This window comes from Phodopus roborovskii, unplaced genomic scaffold, assembly GCF_943737965.1.
Source record: "Phodopus roborovskii unplaced genomic scaffold, PHOROB, whole genome shotgun sequence".
NCBI lineage: Eukaryota > Metazoa > Chordata > Mammalia > Rodentia > Cricetidae > Phodopus > Phodopus roborovskii.
This window is the reverse complement of record NW_026126482.1, coordinates 21832063-21853238: the sequence shown is the minus strand read 5'-3', so window position 1 is coordinate 21853238 and position 21176 is coordinate 21832063. Positions and strand designations below refer to the sequence as shown.

General features: G+C 38.6%; 1 protein-coding gene across 1 annotated transcript in view; it reads right to left on the bottom strand.

Annotated features, from left to right (window-relative positions):
- LOC127229305 (uncharacterized) overlaps positions 1 to 21176 on the bottom strand; it is a gene marked incomplete at its 5' end in the record, with an annotated part of 280807 nt that overhangs the window by 6515 nt on the left and 253116 nt on the right. Inside the window, one exon of the mRNA XM_051194389.1 lies at positions 5066 to 5272. Coding sequence (XP_051050346.1) covers positions 5066 to 5272 — 207 coding nt within the window. The remainder of the gene's footprint in view (positions 1 to 5065; positions 5273 to 21176) is intronic.

The following is a 21176-nucleotide window of genomic DNA, read 5'->3' as shown; positions in this document are numbered from 1 at the left end:
GTAGCTTTTGAAAATAAATGCTGCATTCCCTAACATGTACCTAGAGGCTAATGATTCCTTTAAAACTTGAGCAAAAATAAACCTGTGTGGTTCTTCCAGTGTTACCAACACACACACATTAAAAAAAAAATACACATGAAAGGCTAAACAGAGCCCAAGTGAGACCTGTCTTGCCTGACCTTGTGAAAGCCTCACCATTTCACAGCAAGTTGTGCTGACCTAATTACTGAGGAAAAATAAATACACTGTATTGATAGGTATATACAGGTATGTTTCCCAGGTATTATTTGGGGAGAGATAAATTCTTATCTATCTAACTAATGAGTAAATTCATCTGCCTAAGTATTTTCATTCAGGTCTGCCAGGACATCTCCTGAGAAATATAATCTAATATTCACCTGATAATTGCATTCTACTTTGATGTTATAGTCTGTTCCTTCATATATTGCTTATAATGATGTTTTAAAGTCTTAGAACAGAGAACACTTCACAGTTTATTTAAAGTAGATAGTCTGCCTTAATGAAAGGAAAAAGCGAAACACTTTCATATCTTATTTTTAACAAAATCAATAGCAATTGCAATGACTGAGTTTGACTCTGAAAGCCAGAAATACAAGATATTAGTATAGATAACATTTGTAGCAACAGTTAATGCGAAGCCTTTACCGTCTGCTGTCAAGAAATTTCCTTTAGCTTGTATTGTGGGTATTGTCACATAAGTATGTGCTCACAGGGAAAAACTGCATCTTCCTGCATGGGTGTTGCACGCAAAATGTCAAAGGCTCAAAACAGGCTCTAAATTTGAGCAATGAAAGATGCTTCTTTTTTTCTACTTTTGGGTAAGTTAAGTTTATTGTGATATAGTAATCTTCAGGGCCACCCAAAATTTTGTAGAAAAGGAAATACAAGAGCGATTATTTTTTCTCTCGCCTCTGCTTGCAATGTCTTTCAACAAAAGGAGACGCTAATGGTATAATTTTCCCAAAAATGCACATCCTTCATTATTACCATTTTACCTCTCTTTCTCATGCAAGGGTCTCTCTCTCTCTCTCTCTCTCCCTCTCTCTCTCATACACACACAGAGCAAATTGATATTAGTAGAATATAGATATGAAAAATGCCAAATACTCTGAATTAGTGTATCAGAAAGAAATTTAAATCATATAGTTTAGACTGAAAAACTATGAGTGCTTTTGATAAAGTTTTGTTCTGTATTTCATTAGGTTCAAGACCACTCTAAGCTCCCTAGACACCTTCAGTACATGTAGCCCCTCTGCCCCTCCTTTTGGGGCCTCTCTGTTCATGGATCTTTGCAATGTGGGCCCTGGGTTTCCTGCCAGTCAAAAACCCCACAACTGAGTAAAACCCATCTTATCATAAAATTGAGTTTGGGTTTTTTTCCTTTCCTCCTTCCTTCTCCTGCTGTTTTCTATCAGCAGAACGCTAATACTAATTGGTTAATCTGTTATTTAGGCAAGTATTAATATTCTCGTTTTGCAGGCAAGGAATCGGGCTTCCTGCTGCGTATCCCCTGGCCCTGGGTAAGGAGCTCTTCAGATGGGAGATTCAAAGTAGGTGAGGTTGGCCTCCTGAGACCTCTGCTGCTTGCCGGAAGCCTCCAGGAGGGTTGAGCTGGGCCTCCTTAGATCGCCGAGTTCCTGGCTCCCAGTTCTCCACTCAGACCACCAGGCGACACCGCCTCTAATGACAAAAATCCATTTTCCCATTCCACCCCAACGAATGCTCCAAGGACTTTCTTAATTGCGACTGCTACCCTGGGAACAGGAAGCTTATTTGTAACTTGATGAATCTCCACAAGGCTTGCCTGGGTTTCTAGGTTTTGCAGCACTAAAAAACTTTACAGTAACTTTGTGTGAAAAGTATCTGAAGGTCTCCCTATCTACAGAACAAAGAGATAAAACGGTGCTCAGTAGAAACTCAGGAAAATACATGAATCCAGAGAGGTTGGTAAATTCTGCCTAGAGAGAAGTGCTCTGCATGAAGGACCTGGCCACTGCTCCGGAGTGGAGGGTGCACAAAACAAAACACACAGGACAACCTAAGAACTGTATCATCCTAGGGTACATTCCTGTGTGAAAGATGCTCAAACAGGTTTTCAATGTAAAGTCCGTTTCATACTCATGAATTCTGACCTATTTTGTGTAAAAGTTGTTCTTAAAAAAAAAAAAAAATATGTTGGCCTGGAGAGATGGCTCAGCCAGTAAAGGCTAGGCTCACAAGCAAAAAGTGTAACTTTCCACATAAATAGAGACTTGAAGATAATTGTTTCCATGCCAAAAGGCTAAGTTTTAATTGGGATTTTTTTTTTTAAATGGGAAAAGACTAGTATCTGGCCCGTACATCTTATCAGACTCAGGGAGACTTAGAAGTCCCAATAATTCACAAATCCACACTAAAAACTTTAACAGTAAACTTCAAGTCACAAAATAAGACCCAATTTCATCTATTTTCATTTTGAATTAAATGTCATTTCTATTCTGTGAATGAATTAGTCTCGGACTCTGTGTACTCTTTTTGTCCTTATGCAAAACATCTGAGCAGAGTGTGGCCTGAGTCTACCCACATCTCTAAGTAGGCCTGTATTCTACTGAGTCTTAGGTTCCCCAAAAGTCTATAATGATAAGGACCCCATGGTATGAAGTGCCCATGTATAGCACAGGTTGTAACCCGAGAATTCAGTAAAACTTGACAGATTTCCCATAGTACCAATTCAGTATCTAACACAGAGAATCCAAGTCAGGATGTGTCTCTGACTGTTTAGGAGCCACCACCTTAAAAACTCAAAAGGTGGGCTGGAGAGATGGCTCCATGGTCAAGAGCATTGACTGCACTTCCAGAGGACTCGAGCCCAATTCCCAGCAACTACATGGCATTCACAACTGTCTATAACTCCAGTTCCAAGGAACCTAACTCCCATGGCAAAAAAAAAAAAAAAAAAAAAAAAAAAAAAAAGCATGTAAAATAATTTTTAAAAACCCCACAAAATAAAAACCTTAAGAGACCTTTCTCTAAGCTTGACATGTAATCTGTTTGTTGATGTTTGAATGAGTGCCTTGGGACACAGCAGAAGTAAAGCAAGCCTGAATGGACAGATCAAATACATACCTAACAGAACACAAGACCCAGTACATATCCTTTGATCCAAATAAACAATTTTGGGAGGGGGGCTGTTGCTGGGATTTCATTTGTGCAAAAAAACTAGCAATTACCCAGTTTCTTGTCCATTACTTCCCCCTTGAAATAGGAAGGCTTATGAAAATAAAAAGGGGAAGAGACAGCTGGCTCTAGTGCCTATCTCCCAAACACTCAGTCCTTCCAGAAGCTTGTTCGGTTAAATTTTAGTGTAAAATCATCAGTATTTGTAAGAATGTTTATAAGTTGAATGCATTTAATTGTACAAGATTCAAAATTCCTTGTGGTCCTTATTGTATCTCTTGAAAAAGAACTAAATGTACTTTGCAGATGTTAGCTCATTAATCTATCCCAAATCCCCGTGAGCCAGGTAGCATAAGTATGCTTAACCCAGTTTTCCAGATCAGGAAATAGGCAGAGTAGTGAGAAATGACTAAGCCAAGGTTATGGAGTGAAAGAACAAGAGAGGAAACAGAAGAACTCTGGTGGTAGCTGTGCTTAGGAGGCCAGGACACCTCCCTCCTGACTTTCCACCCAGGCACCAGGAGAAATGTAACATGTTAGAACAGAAAGTCTACCTCAGCATCCTCACAGGCCAGGCAATTTCAGTGCAGGTAGCACATACATGCTTTTGCAAATGTAAAATGATAAGTCACACTAGTTCGTTCTGTTAAAAAGAATGAGGGAAAAAAAAATAAAGGTTTCTACAGCAAGTGTCTCAGAAGCCAAAATGGATCATACAGGATAAGTGGCAAGAACAGCCTGGACCAGGTTCTTCAAAATCACATCTGAGACAGTGGGCACTGGCTCACCTGCTCCCGCCTCATGTACTGAAATGCACACTTTCTCTTAAGTCACGGTGAGGAAGGGAAGAGGGCTGGCTGCTTGGGATCTTAGCTGCGCTCCTCTCTCAAGAGTGTGCCCGTGGGATTCCCTGGGTTCGAATTATACTTGATCCTATCTGCAAGACTGGGCTCTAAACAACTTCAAAGATACAGTAAAAGGACTTTATTTTTCCTGTTCCTTAGATTATTTTTTCATCAGTTTCACAACAAAAACAATGTTGGCCAGATTCAAAGGTGGTGGGAGGGACAGGTGCTTCAGTTTCAGCCTGATGCTCCTGCGGCACAGCTCAGGGATGTGCAGGCTGTGTCGCTGCAGGCTTTTCCTTCTCAGCCTTCATCTCCATCCTGACATTCCCACAGACCCCCGATGAAGCAATGTCTATGTGAATGGAATGCAGCCCCAGGATGCAACTCACCATAAACTTGGATTCTACAAATCTGATACAACATGGCTTTTTACATTCAAAAATCAGTCTTCATGATGTAGAGTTCTTTCCCAGATGTTATTTTGAAAACATTCTTAAAGATTTAGAGATGGGGTGCTTCTCCGGAGTTTTATAATTTTTTTCATCAGAAAGAAACATCAGCATCTCTGACTGGAGGACTGTGCACATATGAAGTTTGGACTCACAGTATTCTCCTGTCAACCTACTGATGTTTGTAAGTATTAACTAACTAAAACAGATGCAGGTAGAATTCTGAGTTATTCTGTTTGATTTTTTTCCTTGTCCATCTCCCCCAATATAATTAAAGACAGAAACTTTCATTTTCTTTATGTCCTGTCCTTGAGTAGGAAAAAACTAAAATACAACTCCAAACTGGTTACAGTATTACAGACACTAGTTACCATCTATGTTCCCAGTGTCGGTGATGTGTTCAACATCAAGTGTAAGTCACACATTTAAGCATGTATGTATGTATGTATGTATGTATGTATGAATGTATACATATACATATATGTGTAAGTCACACATTTAGGCATATATCTATGTATGTATAATACACACACACACACACACACAAAAAGAGAACAACATTTACCTCCCAATATTTCTGTACATACATACCTCAACGATGGCGCCATCTGGGAGCCTCAGAAAATGGCGATATAACTCTTGAAACCCACTGGGATAAACAGTGTATATAGATATGTGGGAAGTAACCCCTCCTGGACGAACTGCAGATGCAGAAATTCCATCCTGATGGTGGTGGTCACTGCTGGAGACCCTGGGCTTGGCGTCATGGCTTTTGCACATGTAATCGTGCAGTGCTACCTAGTGAGACCCAGAGAACCCCCCCAGGTCCCCCCAAGAAAAAAAAAACCAGAAAAATGTAATTAACATTTGGCAAGAAAGTAGCCAATTTGAAATGATCTTACAATAAATCTGAAAGTCTGCTGTCTGCAATGCTTGCACTCCGCTCCATGCTCCATGATCCATGCGCATTTTTATGGCATATATCTAAATAGTGAGACAGACAAATCCCCGGTGTGTGCTCCACAAAGTTAATTCTACACGGATGAAGCTGTAATTGGCTTCTATATTAACCCAAAGCAGGGAGATCAAGCAGCCTGTGCAAATGACAGTGGAGATTGAAAAACAAACCTGTTTACAAATGGTTTTAAGAGTGGGTGTGCTTGGGTTCTCATCCAGAAGAGAGTCTCTCTGTTTCCATTCACCCATGCTGCTGTGTGTATCATGCTTCTCTTGACACTAAGCCAATGGGCCACATACAGCCCGTCGACATCTCCTCCAGCACATGGGGCAAGATTTGTATACTGCACACACTGACCACTAAGCTTCTTCTGGAAGTTCTGAACTTGGCACTTACTGGAATAAGAACCCTTATTTTTAGTAAGGCTTCTCAGGTGACAAGTTCACTGTCTAACGAGACATATCCGTGTATTATATTAGTGTTAAATTAATTGAATTGAATTATGATGCAGTTGAAAAGACCTATCTGCATCAATTGTTTAAAATATTGCCAATGAAAATTTGACTCTACCACCTTAAAAGCTGTGTGTGGCTAACAAAACTTATGGTTTCCTTTTTGTTTTCATTTGTCTTTCTCCTCGATTCCTGAGGTATATGATACTTTCTACAATTTCTCATTTTCTTATTCCAAGATGTCCGTATTTTAAAAACTTGGCCAAGTTTCTAGTGGATTCTCTCTTCACTCGCATTTTTTTCCTTAGATATAAAATGTTTATTTAGTGATCCAGAAACATGAGTCAAATATTAATGCCTCTTAAACATTACCTTACAAATTCTGCAAATCTTCAAGAATTTGGAAAGATTTAATAATATAAAAGAAAATTCTACCCAATGACAGTTAATACAAGTCTGAAGTTGGCAATAAATGCTTAAAATTTTAGCCAGTGAAAACATTTTCCTTTAAAAACAGTTATAATTAAAATCCAGATGGGCAGAAGGAAAAAAATCATAATATGTATATGTGTGTGTGTGTGTGTGTGTGTGTGTGTGTGTGTGTGTATAACCAAATTCCAGAGCATGCCCAGTTTAAGGACACCCTTTAAGAAAGAAAGATGGTAGACACATTTATGGGCATGCTTAGCTGAAGGTCTGAAGGTTATGGACTGCACATTTACAAAGCTAAAGGGGTGAAGAGGAATGTTTCTGGGCATGTGCAGCTTGAGCTATAAGTTGTATCTCACTACAGGAATTGGTCATTAGGGTGCTCACCTCACCTGGTAGTACCAAAAGTTATGGGTCTTAAAGGTGAACTAACTAACTAGCTAACTAAGTTATGGTAGAATCACAAACAGCCAGCCAGCGCATTGGGCCAACTAGAAGAGAGGCTTGCATCCATCTCACCAGAAGTGGACATGTGCCACTGCATTGGGAAAGACAGAATGAACAGATATAGCTATCTATTTCTGAGAGTCAGGAGAGGTGGGATGCTCACTAGACATTGGAATGAGATTTCTAATAAGCAGCCATGTATGGGGAAGGACAATAATCAAATCAGCACTGAGTGTATCTAGAAGAGAAATTTGCTAAACTACATCATAACTATGACCACAGTCATCGTAACAGACATCATAGTATACAATTAATTCTGAATCTGCTGCTAGCCTGGTGATTACATCACACAACTACGTGCTTCCTGTTAGACTTGTGGAGTCTGGGAATGGAGGCTGCAGCAGAACTGAGGTCCTCTGTCTGCCCACACTTTGCACCCAGCTCCAGGCTAGGCTTTCCATAGGTCTCTCCACCCTTTTAGAACTAGCCATTTCTGATGGTTCCCAGAATCTGATAGAAAACGTTTAAATCTTTTTAATTAATTAATTAATTAATTAATTAATTTTGTTTGTCTTTTTGAGACAGAGTTCCTCTGTATTGCTTTGGAGCCTGTCCTGGAACTAGTTCTGAAGAGCAGGCTGGCCTTGAACTCACAGAGATCTGCCTGCCTCTGCCTCCGCCTCCTGAGTGCTGGGAGACAATGCCTGGCTGAAATGTTTAAATCTTATCCATGCAGGAAACAAGAAAAAGGATGAAAGTAGGTTTGCTATATTCTGTAGAACTATAGAATTGCTATACCTCCCACAAAATCATGATGAGATAGAAGTTAATGGATAGCATTTATGACTTTGAAAATGGAGCTTCTGTGTTTTGGCATGTGAAATTAAACATTAAACAAAGTTATGATGCTCTCTTGGATAGCAATTGCTTATTTCAAGATGATGGGAATATATGTAACAGTTACTCTTGTTTGAGAAGCTGATTCCTTCCAAACTGTAAGGATTGTAAAACAGTTTACTGTGGAGAGCACGCACAAACATATATACACTCATACACAGAAGCATTCACACATGTACAAGTGCTTTTGCAAATCCCTTTTTACTTTAGTATGCTTGCCATTTTCCTCTTTATCTTAGAAATGAGAGGGAAGAGTTGACTTCTTCCCAGAGACATCTTTGGCTGACACTGAAATATGTCTAAGGAGCAAGTAGGTAGTAATGATCGGGTTGAATCATAACTCAACATTACTTATTGACAAACCTTAAACACACACGCTAACACATGCACATACACACACATGCATGCACATACATGTGCACACACACATGCACTATATATATGTATATATATATATGTGTGTGTGTGTGTGTATACACACACACACACACACAAAAGGCTGTGCGGTTGGTAGTATTATAGACAAGGCAATTGAGGAATGTTAAGTAACTTGCTCAAAGGCACAGATGTGATATGTTACTGAGGCATTGTCCTCATTCATGCATCTCATACCTCCTTGTGCTTCTGATCTGTCTTCAAGCTTTCCTTGCTCTCTCTGGTGAATCTGACTGAATGTTGAGATCAGCCTGTGTCCTACTCTAAGTTTCCTCATATTGTATTAAACAGGCTTTGGAGGCTGTGCTTTGTTTGCCCTGTGCTTTTGGCTTTACTTTGAGAGAGAAGGATGGCTGCAATCCAGAATCAGCCCTGTCTGTCTAGCACCACCCACACAGTGCAAACTGATAAGTGATTGTTCCTTGGTGGAGATAAGGAGCCACCCTATAAATTTAAAAGGGTGACTTGAGACCATCAGAACACATGGGTGTACTCAAATCATATAAGAAGAGAAACCAGGGCCAAAAATTTATCAGACACAACAGACCAAAGTAGGAATGGATGGAACTCCCTCACCTAGACCATATAAAGGGATCCCCACCTAACACCATGGTGGCATGGCCCTATACCAACCTCTCATCTGATATTTAGTGTTTCTGTGTGTCCACACACATGTGTGCACACAATGAGCTCATCAAAGACAAGCAGAGGATTTTTTTAGCTTCAGTTCAGCTGTTATCCACTGTTGACACAGTCTATTCAACAGCCTTCCTGACCAATGGTTTACCCATCTAGGTCTGAACTTGAACCCTCACTCCCTGTTCTAAAACCCCAAGTCAGCATTTCACCTCATACCTGGAACTCTACAGTGTCACTCTCACTAACCCTGACTTCAGCAGCTCCCTTCCAGCACTGTCCTGATTTCTTATCTCATCAATACAGACTCCCAGCCCCTTTCCGCATCTTTTTAAACTCTGCGGCAACCTCTTTAATTTATATTCCTTCTGTAAATCCTTTAGATGTGTATAGCCAAGTACATGTTTACTGAGTGCTGTGCAATACAAGAGTTAATATTAGTAGTAATGATTGGAACAAAAGAGCCTGCATCCATCGTAGCCAACTTATCAGATATGTGAGGTTAAGTGACATGCTCCTGTCACTACTGCTGCCAGTGCTTATCCTTGTGAATTTATTATCGTTCAATACATTCTGCATTGTGAACAGGCAGGATTATAACACTTGGGGAAGAAGTAGAGTGTCCCTTGCCTGTTCTCACTTATATTTTGGAGTGTGGCTGACCCTAGAACTCTGTCTCCTCTACATGCCTATATTTAGTTTAGCAAGAGCTAAACTGTCATTCTGATGTCCATGGCAAGTCTCCTTTTGACCAAGTTACAAAATAGTGCCCATTTTCTATATAGCTCTCTGTAATGAGGCAGAAACATTACTATCTCCAACAGTTCATATGGTATACAACATACACACCCCCTGAGACTCCAAGCATTAGCATTCAAACTGATATTCAACTCCAGGTATGTCTGGCTGTAAAGCCCATGAACATACTATTACACTGTGATTCAATGCTTGAACACGCCCATGAACATACTGATGTGTTTTTTTCCTTCATATGCAACCACAGGATGAGGACTTGTTTGGACATGATTCTAGATGCTGGAATCTCCTTTCATATGGAACAGTCTGACTTTTCCGTGTTGGGTCTTAGTGGAAACATCCAAAATTAAATGTAATATTCAAATGTCTAATATCCGGCCTTTCACTAACATCCCCTTGGGGAGGGGCTGGTCTCAAGGTTCTTAGAGATTAACTAGGAAAGATAATGTACCACGTTTCTCTGTGTTTGGGCCACAGAAGTTTCCCAGAGCAGCCATGCTCTTCCCCAGAGTTTCCAGTTGACAAGTCTTGGGATCTTTGGGATACTAGAGGTAGGAAGAGGACCAAACAGTAAGAGGGAGTCACCTCGCCTTCTGAAATGGAGACACGCAAAGGGGGGAAAGCCAATATACTTTTCAGAAATAGTTAAAGGAACAGAGACAGACTTTTCCCCCCACTGAAGAGAGTATTTGCAATTACCTGCTGAGGTACTAAGCTTTTTCACACGGGGTGTGAAAACACCCTACCCTGTAGGTAATTGCTGCATCTTCTAACTTACAGGCAAGAACAGCCTCCAGCAATGAGGGATGCTTGGCTTTAAGACTGTAAAATCTCCCTGGGGTTAGGAAAGTAGGGCAAGGGAGAAAAAAAAATGTTTTATAACAGAGACAGAACCAGAAGAGTGACTGATCAGAGGCAGATATAGAGGAGGAGAGAGATGAAGGAATCACTTTTCCCCCTAGATCATGCCATTCTTTCCTGAGCAACCTGTGTATGGGAACACAATTTCCCCATAACTCCATTCTCTTGACTTTTAAATGTGTGCCCTCAAATCTAGCTGCTGAGAAACAAACTGTGTGGCAAAGTGACCTATGTGGTATTTGCTCTCCAAACCAAAAGCCCTAATATTCCCTGTTAAATTTTATTTCAGGCCACAGAGGCAATCCAAATAGAGGATGGGAAGATCTGCTAAAGCAAATGCCACACAACCTAGACAGTTATACCTAGGGTAAGGGAGAGAAAGAGATGGAAAGAAGGAATCAGGGCATGATTTTTCTCTAAACTGCATTTTCTACACATGCTTTTATTCTTTGTTTTGTAACCAGTGAGGGCTTAGCTACTTGGCAACATAAGTAACTTCCTTGAAAAACTGGAGTCCCCTCTACATCTATTAATGGGTGGTCAGAATATAGCCACTGTATTCTAGTCTCCCACATAGTCTGAGGTTGACTGCATAAGTCTCTTCCCTGTCATCTAAAATCCCTTAATCAAATCAATCAAGCATGTCTAGCATTGCTAGGGAAGCCCAGAGTGAGTTAACAAATCTATTGAGACATACAGGACATATAGGACACATCTGAGGAGTGAAGCTGGCCTCGATCTGAAAGCATAGAAATGTAAAGGGGAACCAGAAAGTATCAGCTTCGCATACAGTACTTCTTAAATGAAATTCATCCTTCAACAGGAAGGCAAGTTAAGGGCTGTGATTCAATAGTAGACGAAACAGGCCGGAACAGGTTCAAATACTGCATATTTCACAACAGAGCTTAATTGCCACAGGACTAGGAGGCTGTTAATTGCATTATAATAGTTCGGCATGAAATTAGGTCTGATGTGAATGTCCTTATAGTGGAGTTGTTTATGTTATTATAATTATGCAGTGGAACATAGATTTATGGCATAAATGTATTTTTCTAATAATAACTTTTGGATTGATTTCGTCTCTTGCTCATATTTACACTCAGTTTCTAAGTATGGCAAACCAACCAGAAGGAGCCAGGGTCAGGAAATTAGGTCACCCTGGATGACACAGTGGGTCTCCTGCGGATTTGTTGTTAGAACTCCAAATGAGTTGTGCCTCATGATGGTGATTTTATTCACCATTTGTTTGGGGCTAGACTATTTGGTTAAAAAAAAGAAAAAAGGAGGTCTCAGTTAAAGGTCTACCTTTTACAGAAATGCTTGCTTTGCTTTGTTTTCAAAAGCAATGTGTTCTTCTGATAACTGCTGCTGTAACGGGAGACTGGAGACTGGGCAAGTTACAGTGAATAGAAATTCACTAGGCTTACAGTTTTAAGAGCTGGGAAGATGGGAAGTGGGAGTGTTGTTGTGGTACAGCAGCCAATAGCAGAAAGCATAAGGTCAACCGAAGGCAAAACAATGGAAGGTCTGTGTTTTGTAACAAATGCATTCCTACAATCACTAGCCCATTCCTAAAGCAATGCCACCCATTCCAGAGGGCAGAGCCTTTTTTGCCTCATTCACTAATCATTAGGCAATGGTGATTAAGTTGCTGACAACTTTTTTGGGGGGGATACTCAAATCACAACATAGTTTTTGTAATTAAGAGAATATAAGTGTGTAATTAAGGTTGTATACGTCATCCACAAATCCATTTTCTAATATAGACAAAAAAAATCTCAAAAATCCAAAGATTGTGTCTTATAGAGATTGTCAACCACAGTACATAGAAAGTGAAAGATGTTGACAGTCAAGTAGATTTTTCACAGGGTAATGCTGGATGTTCTTTCTTGACTCATACAAAATCTCCACTTTGGAATTCAAAATCAGAGTTGGCTCACATAAGAATATAACCCATGGCCTGACTTAACCACTTAAAACCTGAAATACACATCACCTTGGAATAACATTCACATTTAATGGTTTCAATTTTTATATTGTTATTTTGACTTCTGTGCAGTCTGTGTTTATCAGGATTTTGCAACATTTTCCCATGTATTTTATGTATTTCTTTAGAATGAAAGACCAAAAAATGAACAGAAGATTACTCAAAAAATAAGTTAGGGGAGCTAAAATGGCTACCTTCTGAGGATTCTTTCTTCAGCATAGCCATTAGGGGTGGGAAAGGAACAGTGAAGTAAACTGGGACCAACAAAGAGAAAAGTGATAAACTATGGAGTATCCAGGAAGCCATATTTTTGTACAAAATTACCTCTGCTCAAGGGAGATCGAGATTAATTATGTCAATGGAAGAAAACTGAAACACCTCTGTGTGCTTCTGTGAACACACTGTATCTTATGTGTGTTGGACAGCTCCAGTTTTCATAACCACTAATTTCACCTCTTATATTTGTTAGGGGAAATCATTTGACGCACTGTAGTACAAGGAAATCACTAAGAATTTCACTTCTAGTTAAAGCAGAAGTCAAAACTCTGAGAAACAGAAATAAATGTAAGAACAAAAGTTGGGGGGCTATTTTATGAAAGGATAAAAATCACAGGTCCTGGCAGCATTCCCATGGCTTTTGCCTCTGGATATACATGCAAATGTTCTTAATGGTACCAGTGTGGCCATATTTAAACCTCCTACAGATTAATCTCCAAGCCAAAGTCAGCTTAGAGCACCCCTCTCCCTTCTGCCAATTTTCTGTTCATACCAGATACCAACTGAACAGTGCTTAAAAGGGAGAAAGCATGGGCCCTGGAATCTGAAGCTAGGAGAGGACTGGGGATCCATGGATGTGGGATTGAAACAGACAGAAAAATAAAATAAAGGTAAGGAAAAAAAAACATGCATTTGCTCCAGCCACCCACTGTGATTATAGATAAATCCTACAGATGGAGAATGCATTGTTTAAATGTCAATCAGCCCTAAGGATGTGGCCAGCCCTGTTTCCCACACCCACTACTCTCTAGAGTTACAAGAAGGAACACTTCAAAGTCAGAGTGCCAAAAACATATATTGGTTTTCAAAATGAGACAAAATACCCAGACCTTCTTCCCTTGGATGCCAAAAGTAAAAGAAAAGGAAAGTAGAGGTTGAATCTATTAAATCTAATCTTTTACTTTCAGGGATGACAGAACTAAGGGAGGGTAATTGAATTACTTTACTTTAGATACCCAACTGTGGAAGTCCAGTGATCTGAAGGAAACAAACTTGACCAACCCATTAAATTTTCTTTTTGACATTAAACCTTAAATGTGATTCTATGGCCTTGGCTCAAGTTGACTTGAACACATAAGTATATCCCTACATCCCTGGCAGAGATTACACCCTCAAATTATATGAAGAACACTGGCTCTTTAAACTTTAAGATATAGTTCAAGCAGGTTTAATGATGAAAATCTATGATCTGAGGAATTTGGAAGCTGAGGCAGAAAGATCCCCTGAGTCAGGGGTTTGGAAAGCAACCTGGGCAGCATGAAACCACGATTCAAAAAGGGAATAGGAAGATTTGAAGTTGGCTCACAACCAATACAGGGTTCTTAGTACATGCTTTGAACTGATTTCTGTGTAATGGTAGAACACAGGTGAAGAGATTGTGCATCTGTTTGTGTATTATTCCACTTCCAAGATAAAGCACGCCCCAATTTGTTTTGGAACCCTCTGAAATGAACAAAACCACACACATGAAGAATAGAGTGTTTACATTGTGCCTTGCCTTATTGTGAGTCCAAGTCAAGTGGTAGTAGAAATTGGCTACATGTCTAGGGAGAACTGGCAACCACAGTGTGTTCTTATCACCCATGAAGCATGCTCCAACAGGAGCTTTGTAATAGGTGTTGGTAGGTGTGCCCCAGACATGTGCATGGCTTGCACCCCTCCATCAGGATTGTTACAGATGCCACGTATTAGTGAAGTCCACCACCAGAAGGCAGAGGTGGCAGCCCATCAGCCACATGTTCTGCTTCGTGTTTGGGATTACACCTCCCAACACATGTCAGCACCAAACACTCTAAGGATTTTGTTTGTTTGTTTACTTGTTTGCTTGTTCTTTTCAGTCCTTCTGTACACAAATGCAAAGCTTCACAAGGCAAAGCCATGGGCCTGGCTAGTGAATATATCTATATATACATATACATATACACATACATACATACATGTATATTTATATATTCATCAGTGATTTCCATTTCTGCAACAGTGTCAATGAAGTGAATGCTCTACCAACACCCTACAGTCATGTCTGAACTCCTTGTTTCCTAATCCAGGGAGCTCTTCTCAGCCATTCTTTCATCGCCTCACCCCACCCACACCACCCACAAGTCAGAGACTGCCATGTCATAACTCTCCTGGAATAACAGCCCTTCACACGCACATAAAACTTCTGAAGCCATGGTGTATTGCAAGACAATCAACAGCATCATTAAACAGCCCTACAACTAAAACAAACAAACAAAAAACCATCCTGATTTTAAATATTTATTTTATATTTATGTGTATGAATAGCTTGCCTGTATATATGTACATACCACCATGTACAAGTCTGGTATCCACAGAGGCCAGAAAAGGGGTGTTGAATCATCTAGAACTGGAGTTACCAATAGATGGCAAACTGTGAAGCCAAAATGTGACTGCCAGACTCTCTGACCACTGAGACTCACTCAGACTTCTAGGTGTTCTTTACTCTCTTTTAATAACACATCTTAAAACTAAACTGTGGGAGAGAGTGGGAACTGAGATTGACATCCAAAATAAGAAAAATAACTAAATTAAATAAAAAACAAACAAAAAAACTAAACTACGGGGTGGGAAAATACTCCTGAAGTCTTAATTTAAACAGAACAAAGGGCCTTATTTATTTATTTTTAAGTCTTTCCTTTGTGTTGACAAGGTTGGACCACAGAGAGGAAATATTTGGGGCAACATGACTGTAAAGAATGAACTTTGGACTGTGTGCTACTAGGAAGAATAATGTCCTGAGAAATAGAATGTCTATATCATAACCTGCATCTGTCACTAGCAAATTCTCAGTCCCTGTTTCATCATCACTAAAACAATGAAGAATTAATTAGTTTCTGTGACATCTTCTTGGTCTATAAGATATGTTAGTGTGTTTTAAAATATAAATATGTATGATGTATACATATATAGTACATAATATACATATATAACACATACATAATACCAACAAAATGATACCAATTGATTTCCTTAGAAATTGTTTTGTGGCTCAGTCCAGTTAACACCTGCCACTAATAGCTGATCTCTCTACAACTACCTGTCAGGACCAAAGAGGATTAAGATTTTTTTTTTTTTTTTTTTTTTTTTGGATTAAGAGTTTTTCTCAAGAGAAGTGTTTTGACTATCAATAAACTTCAGGGGAAAAAAAAAATAAAAGCTCTACAGGGCATAATCTCTTAGGTCTCTTTGTTTTGATAATCTTTTTCTTTATTTGGAAGTTTTGATTTTCATTTTGAAAAATTCAGCTTTACTGAAACACAATTGACAAATCAAATGTGTGTGTGTGTGTGTGAAACATAACATATAGTGTGCATTCATTCAGTATGAAATGGTTACGGTCAAGCTGGATCATATAATGTTTAGGTGTTTAACTCCCCTTGAGTTGTGTTTGTTTTTGAAAACACTATCAAGCCAAAGTCATTCTTCTAATTGTGAGTTCCTAATTTCCAACACTTATTATTGACCTTTTGTTGAAGACCAAAAGTGCACCCACTTATTTCTGTGATCTCTATTTGTTCCAGTGCTCTTTGTGTCAGTTTATATGCTAGTGCCATGCCATTTTGATCACAATAACTTTGCTTTATAGTTTGAAATCAGGCAATGTGATGCTTATAACTTTGTTGTTTGCTTTGGTGTATGGGGAATATTTGAGGATTCATATGGATTTCATCTTTTCCATTTTTGTATAAACTCCCATTGAAATTTTGGTGGAAATTACATTTAATCTGTAAATTGCCTTGGGCAGTTTATATATTTTAGTTATCTTTCAAACTATTACTATTTTCTTTTAGTTTTTTCACCATTGTTTATTAGTTTCATCCAGTATATCTTTCACTTTCTTGGTTAAATTTATTCCTAAGTATTTTCTATAAATGCTATGGTAAATGCATTTGCTTTTTTGATTTCTTTTCAGGATAGTTCATAAGTAAAACTACTATTGGTTTTTGTGTGTTGATATTTATTCTACCATGTTCTTGAATAATTTACTCTTTGTAATAATTTTGGATAGAGTATTTAGAATTTTCTATCTATAATTCTGTTTCATGTATAGTAGATTTTTATCATTTCAAGAACAGTCATAAATGAAACATTTGACTCCAGGATTTCTAAGAGTTTTTATGTTTTCAAATATTCACTAGAGTGAATTTCACTAGGGTGGAAACATTAAAATATCCCAGATTGGTGACATAACAGCCCTAGAGTCAGTCCGTGCATTTTCTATTTTTGTAGGTCAAACACCTATGGTAAGGCAAGTTTTTTTTTTTTTAAAGAGTAAGATACCCCCCCTAAAAAATGCCAGTTATCACTATTCCTGTCTAAGGATCCAGAAAATTAAGATGCAAGGGACAGAATAATAACTGCTAATATTTCTCACTTGATGTCTAGACCAAAGAAAACCATTTTTAAATGTTTTCTATGAGATTATTTATTAGCATGAAACTCACCTGGTACTTGGTTCTTCTCATCTGGTAGATCTACAGATATTAGACAAGGAGAATCTTCTCTGTATAAATGAAATGGAGTCTGCAAACTGTTTATATAGGGCAACTGTGGATGGTACAAAGAACTGTCTGGTTTCTCTTGATTAGTTGACATGAGACTATTTAGATAAAAACAGAGGGCACCAGTCTCCCTCTCTCCCTTCCCACCCCCCTAACTCCTGTATTGTTAAATACAAGCAACATCAAATGAAAAACTCTGAAAGCAGCTACAACTTTTAGCAATAAACTGTTACCAACTTTGTCAAACTTACAGATTCTTTTTTTTTTTTTTTTTTTTTTTTTTTTTTTTTTTGTTTTTTGTTTTTAAATGGGCAGCCACATGAGTATCCAGGCCCAGGCACACACTACAGTTTATTGTCTAGTTTTCAGATTTTCTATCAATTATTTTTGTTCTTAAATCTGTTTAGAGGCAAAAACAACAGCTAGAACTAGAACTCTCAACTTATCTACTTCCTTGCTAAGAACGGAGAGAGGAGATAAAGCTTCTACCTAGTATTCACTGCCACAGATATAATTTGAAGACACAGCCCAAGGTTCACAAATAAAATGGAAACTATAAAATGCAGTAAGTAGCCTTTGATTGATTGATGGGTAAATTAGAGCCTTGAAAGACACAATTTCATTATGAAAAATTGATCTCAAAACTAATGAATTAAAATAATGAAATTTCTGTGTTTATAGCTTAAAGTTGTTGTTTGTGTAACTCTAGCTAAGTTAGCTCAGCAGAAAGAGAGCTACATATTTTTAAAATATATACATACTGCAAACACCCAAGTCAGTTGGCTAATGTCCTTGACAACAATATATTGGCCGATGTTATCTGGAGCTAAGACAAGAACTCATTTGGTGGAAGAGACGGGTGGTAGAAAAGAGCAAGCTGGAAAGTGGCTAGAGACTTGCAAACAGAGAAGATAAGCAACAGGGATGAATTCACCTCCTGGAGATACTTCAGGCAAACGGCTGAGAACTCTGCACACTGCACAGGAGATGCGACATCCTGTGCTGTTTCAGGATGTCTGTCTTTTTGACAGCTGTAATCCTACTTTTTTTTCATTCTTTGTCTTCCATGTACCTCTTAGTTACAAAATCATCTAGTTTCAACTGACAAATACGTGACTCTCTGTGCACAGAAAATAATAGAAAATTCTGGAATTCAAGGTTAAAGTTAGTATTATCAGCAAGTTTATCTAAAGTAACTTATCAGGCTGTTACAAGAATTCATATGACTATGTATATCTACATGTCTGTTTTCCCTCACCTCAAGAAATCAATGCCCCCTTGGTGTTAATTAGGGTATATAAGGGATGGTCTGAAAGGAGTGCTTGAAGGAGAAATGCATGTTTTAAGTTATAAGAATATATTATAAGGAACATAATTTAATGTAAGTATTGTCACAAACAGTAACTAAGAAAGCAATATATTAACAAAGTGCTATTTTCATGGTTAGGAAAAGGTGAATTACTTTAAAAAAATTTAACTGGGTGTCTTAAAAGTAGAACCAAATGATGCACCTTCAGATTATATATATATATATATATATATATATATATATATATATATGTCATTGAGAACAGGTAATGGGCAGGGAACAATGGGCGTGTGTCTTGATGGAAAGAAACAAGGTGGGTCTCAGAGGTGGTTTGAAGTTTAGGGACTAGTTGGTTATTCATGGGGACTCCTCAAAGATTCAAAAGCAGAGAGTTTCAGAAAGCACACAAGCCAGGAATAAATGAACATTTAGGGTGAGAGGAGATAGGACAAGCACTGGGAAGGCTGTCATAAAAGACAGGTTGCATAATAGATGATGAATCAGTTCTATTATTTAACTTTCCCAAAGATGGAACAATATGGAGATATGCTAACCATCATAGTCAGCGTTAATTTACAGTGGGAGAAATAATTAGAATCTCACTTTTTCTGAAGAATGGAGTGAAAATGTAAACAGCGCTTCCCCCCAGGCAAGTACTTTATCAAGTTGACAGGTGCATTTGAATTACCATGGGTGGGGGATCTAATAGGTTATTTATGTGTCATTTTAATAGAAAGACCCAACCTCAAGATGGACAGCAGACTTTATCAGTACTGCTGTTTGCAACTAATCCTCCAATTTAGCACCCCATGAAAATACCTGCAACAAAATCTAGCCATTTTTCTTTTACACTCCATTATGGAAAAATCAATATGGGTGCTATTCATCGCAAATCTCCGGCTTCGCGGGTGCCTGAGCCACAGAATAAAAAGAAAAAGAAAAAAATAATAAACAACAAAACAACCTGACAGTTCAGCACCCTGTGTTTCAGAGCTCATTGTTTAGGGTTTCATTCCACCATGTCCTGCCACCCAGAATGGCCCAGGTGGCTTCGTATATATTCCAAGATCTAATATATATTGCCCAGTGACCCTAGATCTGATTACTTGAAGGTCAACTCATTTGAACTTAATGTGAAAGCCCAGAATAGGAGTTACTTGACTTCTACACTTGATAGACTTAATTTTCATCTGCTTTTTAACACCCGAGCAAGGAATAACAGTGAATAAACAGGTGAACACTGATTCAATGAAACCACACATAAGTTATGCAAGGATTAGACATGTCACTGTTTTAAGGGTTCTCTGAGACACGTCCTGACAGCTTGTTTCCAGGGAAACAGTCTCTGTCCTTCCTTCTGATATGTCTCCTCTAGTTTCACACCCCAAAATGTATGTAATAGGAAGGAATTTTTCTATGTACCAAAGTAAATTCTCAAGTTAGTGTGCTGTCATGCATTTGTATCCAGCCATTACTGAGTGACTTAGGCTAACAAACAAAAGGTTCAAAATTTATTCCCTCATGTATGCAACTACCTTAAAGCAAGAACTGTGTAAGATTTCTCTGTTTCCTTCCAAATCATCAAAGATACCTGCTCCTCTAGCATTTGCTATCTTGATGAATGTTTATCAGAGTCAGAATCCATACATTCATTTTTGCTACTGTATATGTTAGCCAAAAACAAAACAAAACAAAAAACAAACAAATAAACAAACAGAAAATGGTGAGAAATCAGAAATGCCTTCTAAACATCAAGTTTCTAATAAACTTAAAATTACCAACTTAGGTATACTTTCTGGGGCTGTGTGCTAGGTTTGCAGATGGGCTCAGTCAGCACAAGCTCCACAGAACACAGTCCTCCCAGGAAGGCAGGCAGAAGAAACCTGAGGCTACACTTTCCAACCAACTTTTGCTTCTTTTTTATATTTTTTTTTATTTAAATTTGAAGCATATTTATTTTACATGCCAATCCCAGTTCCATCATCCTCCCGTCCTCCCCTGTTTCCCCCACCAACCTCCATCCCATCCCCTTTCTGCTCCCCAGGGAAGGTGAGGCCTTCCCTAGTGAATCTTTAAAGTCTGTGGTATCATTTGGAGCAGGGCCCAGGCTCTCCCCCTATGTGTCTAGGTTGAGGGAGTGACTCTCTATGTGGAATGGGCTCCCAAAATCCATTTGCATACTATGGATAAATACTGATCCACTACCAGAGGCCACATAGACTGCCCAGTCCTCCCAACTAAAAAGACCATGCTGGAGAAACCCACAAAAGCTGCTGACCTGAACAAGGAGGAGCTCATGGATTCCAGTCTGACAGCTGGGAAACCAGCGTAGGACAGACCCAACTTTTGCTTTATAAACTCACTGTTTATTTCTCTCCTACACAGCCCATAACTCTGACTAGTAAGAAATGCAAGTACATCTTTAGGAGGTAATTAAATGATAAGCTATTATGGATTTATATGCCAATCTGATTTAAAGTTTGGGATTCTACAACTTTTAATTTTATAATGTTAATATTTCTTCATTGACAACTTTCCCTACTGCAACATCATTCTAAAACTCAAGTTTCTGTGTTTTATGTATACCTTTGTTTCTATTACATTAAGATATCTATCCATCTGAGAACAATAATGGAATAACCAGATGTTATTTATTTTATATCATTGTCTAAATTAAGTGGTATATATTGAATACTTTATTATATACTCCAGGCATATTCATGAACCATGTTGTAT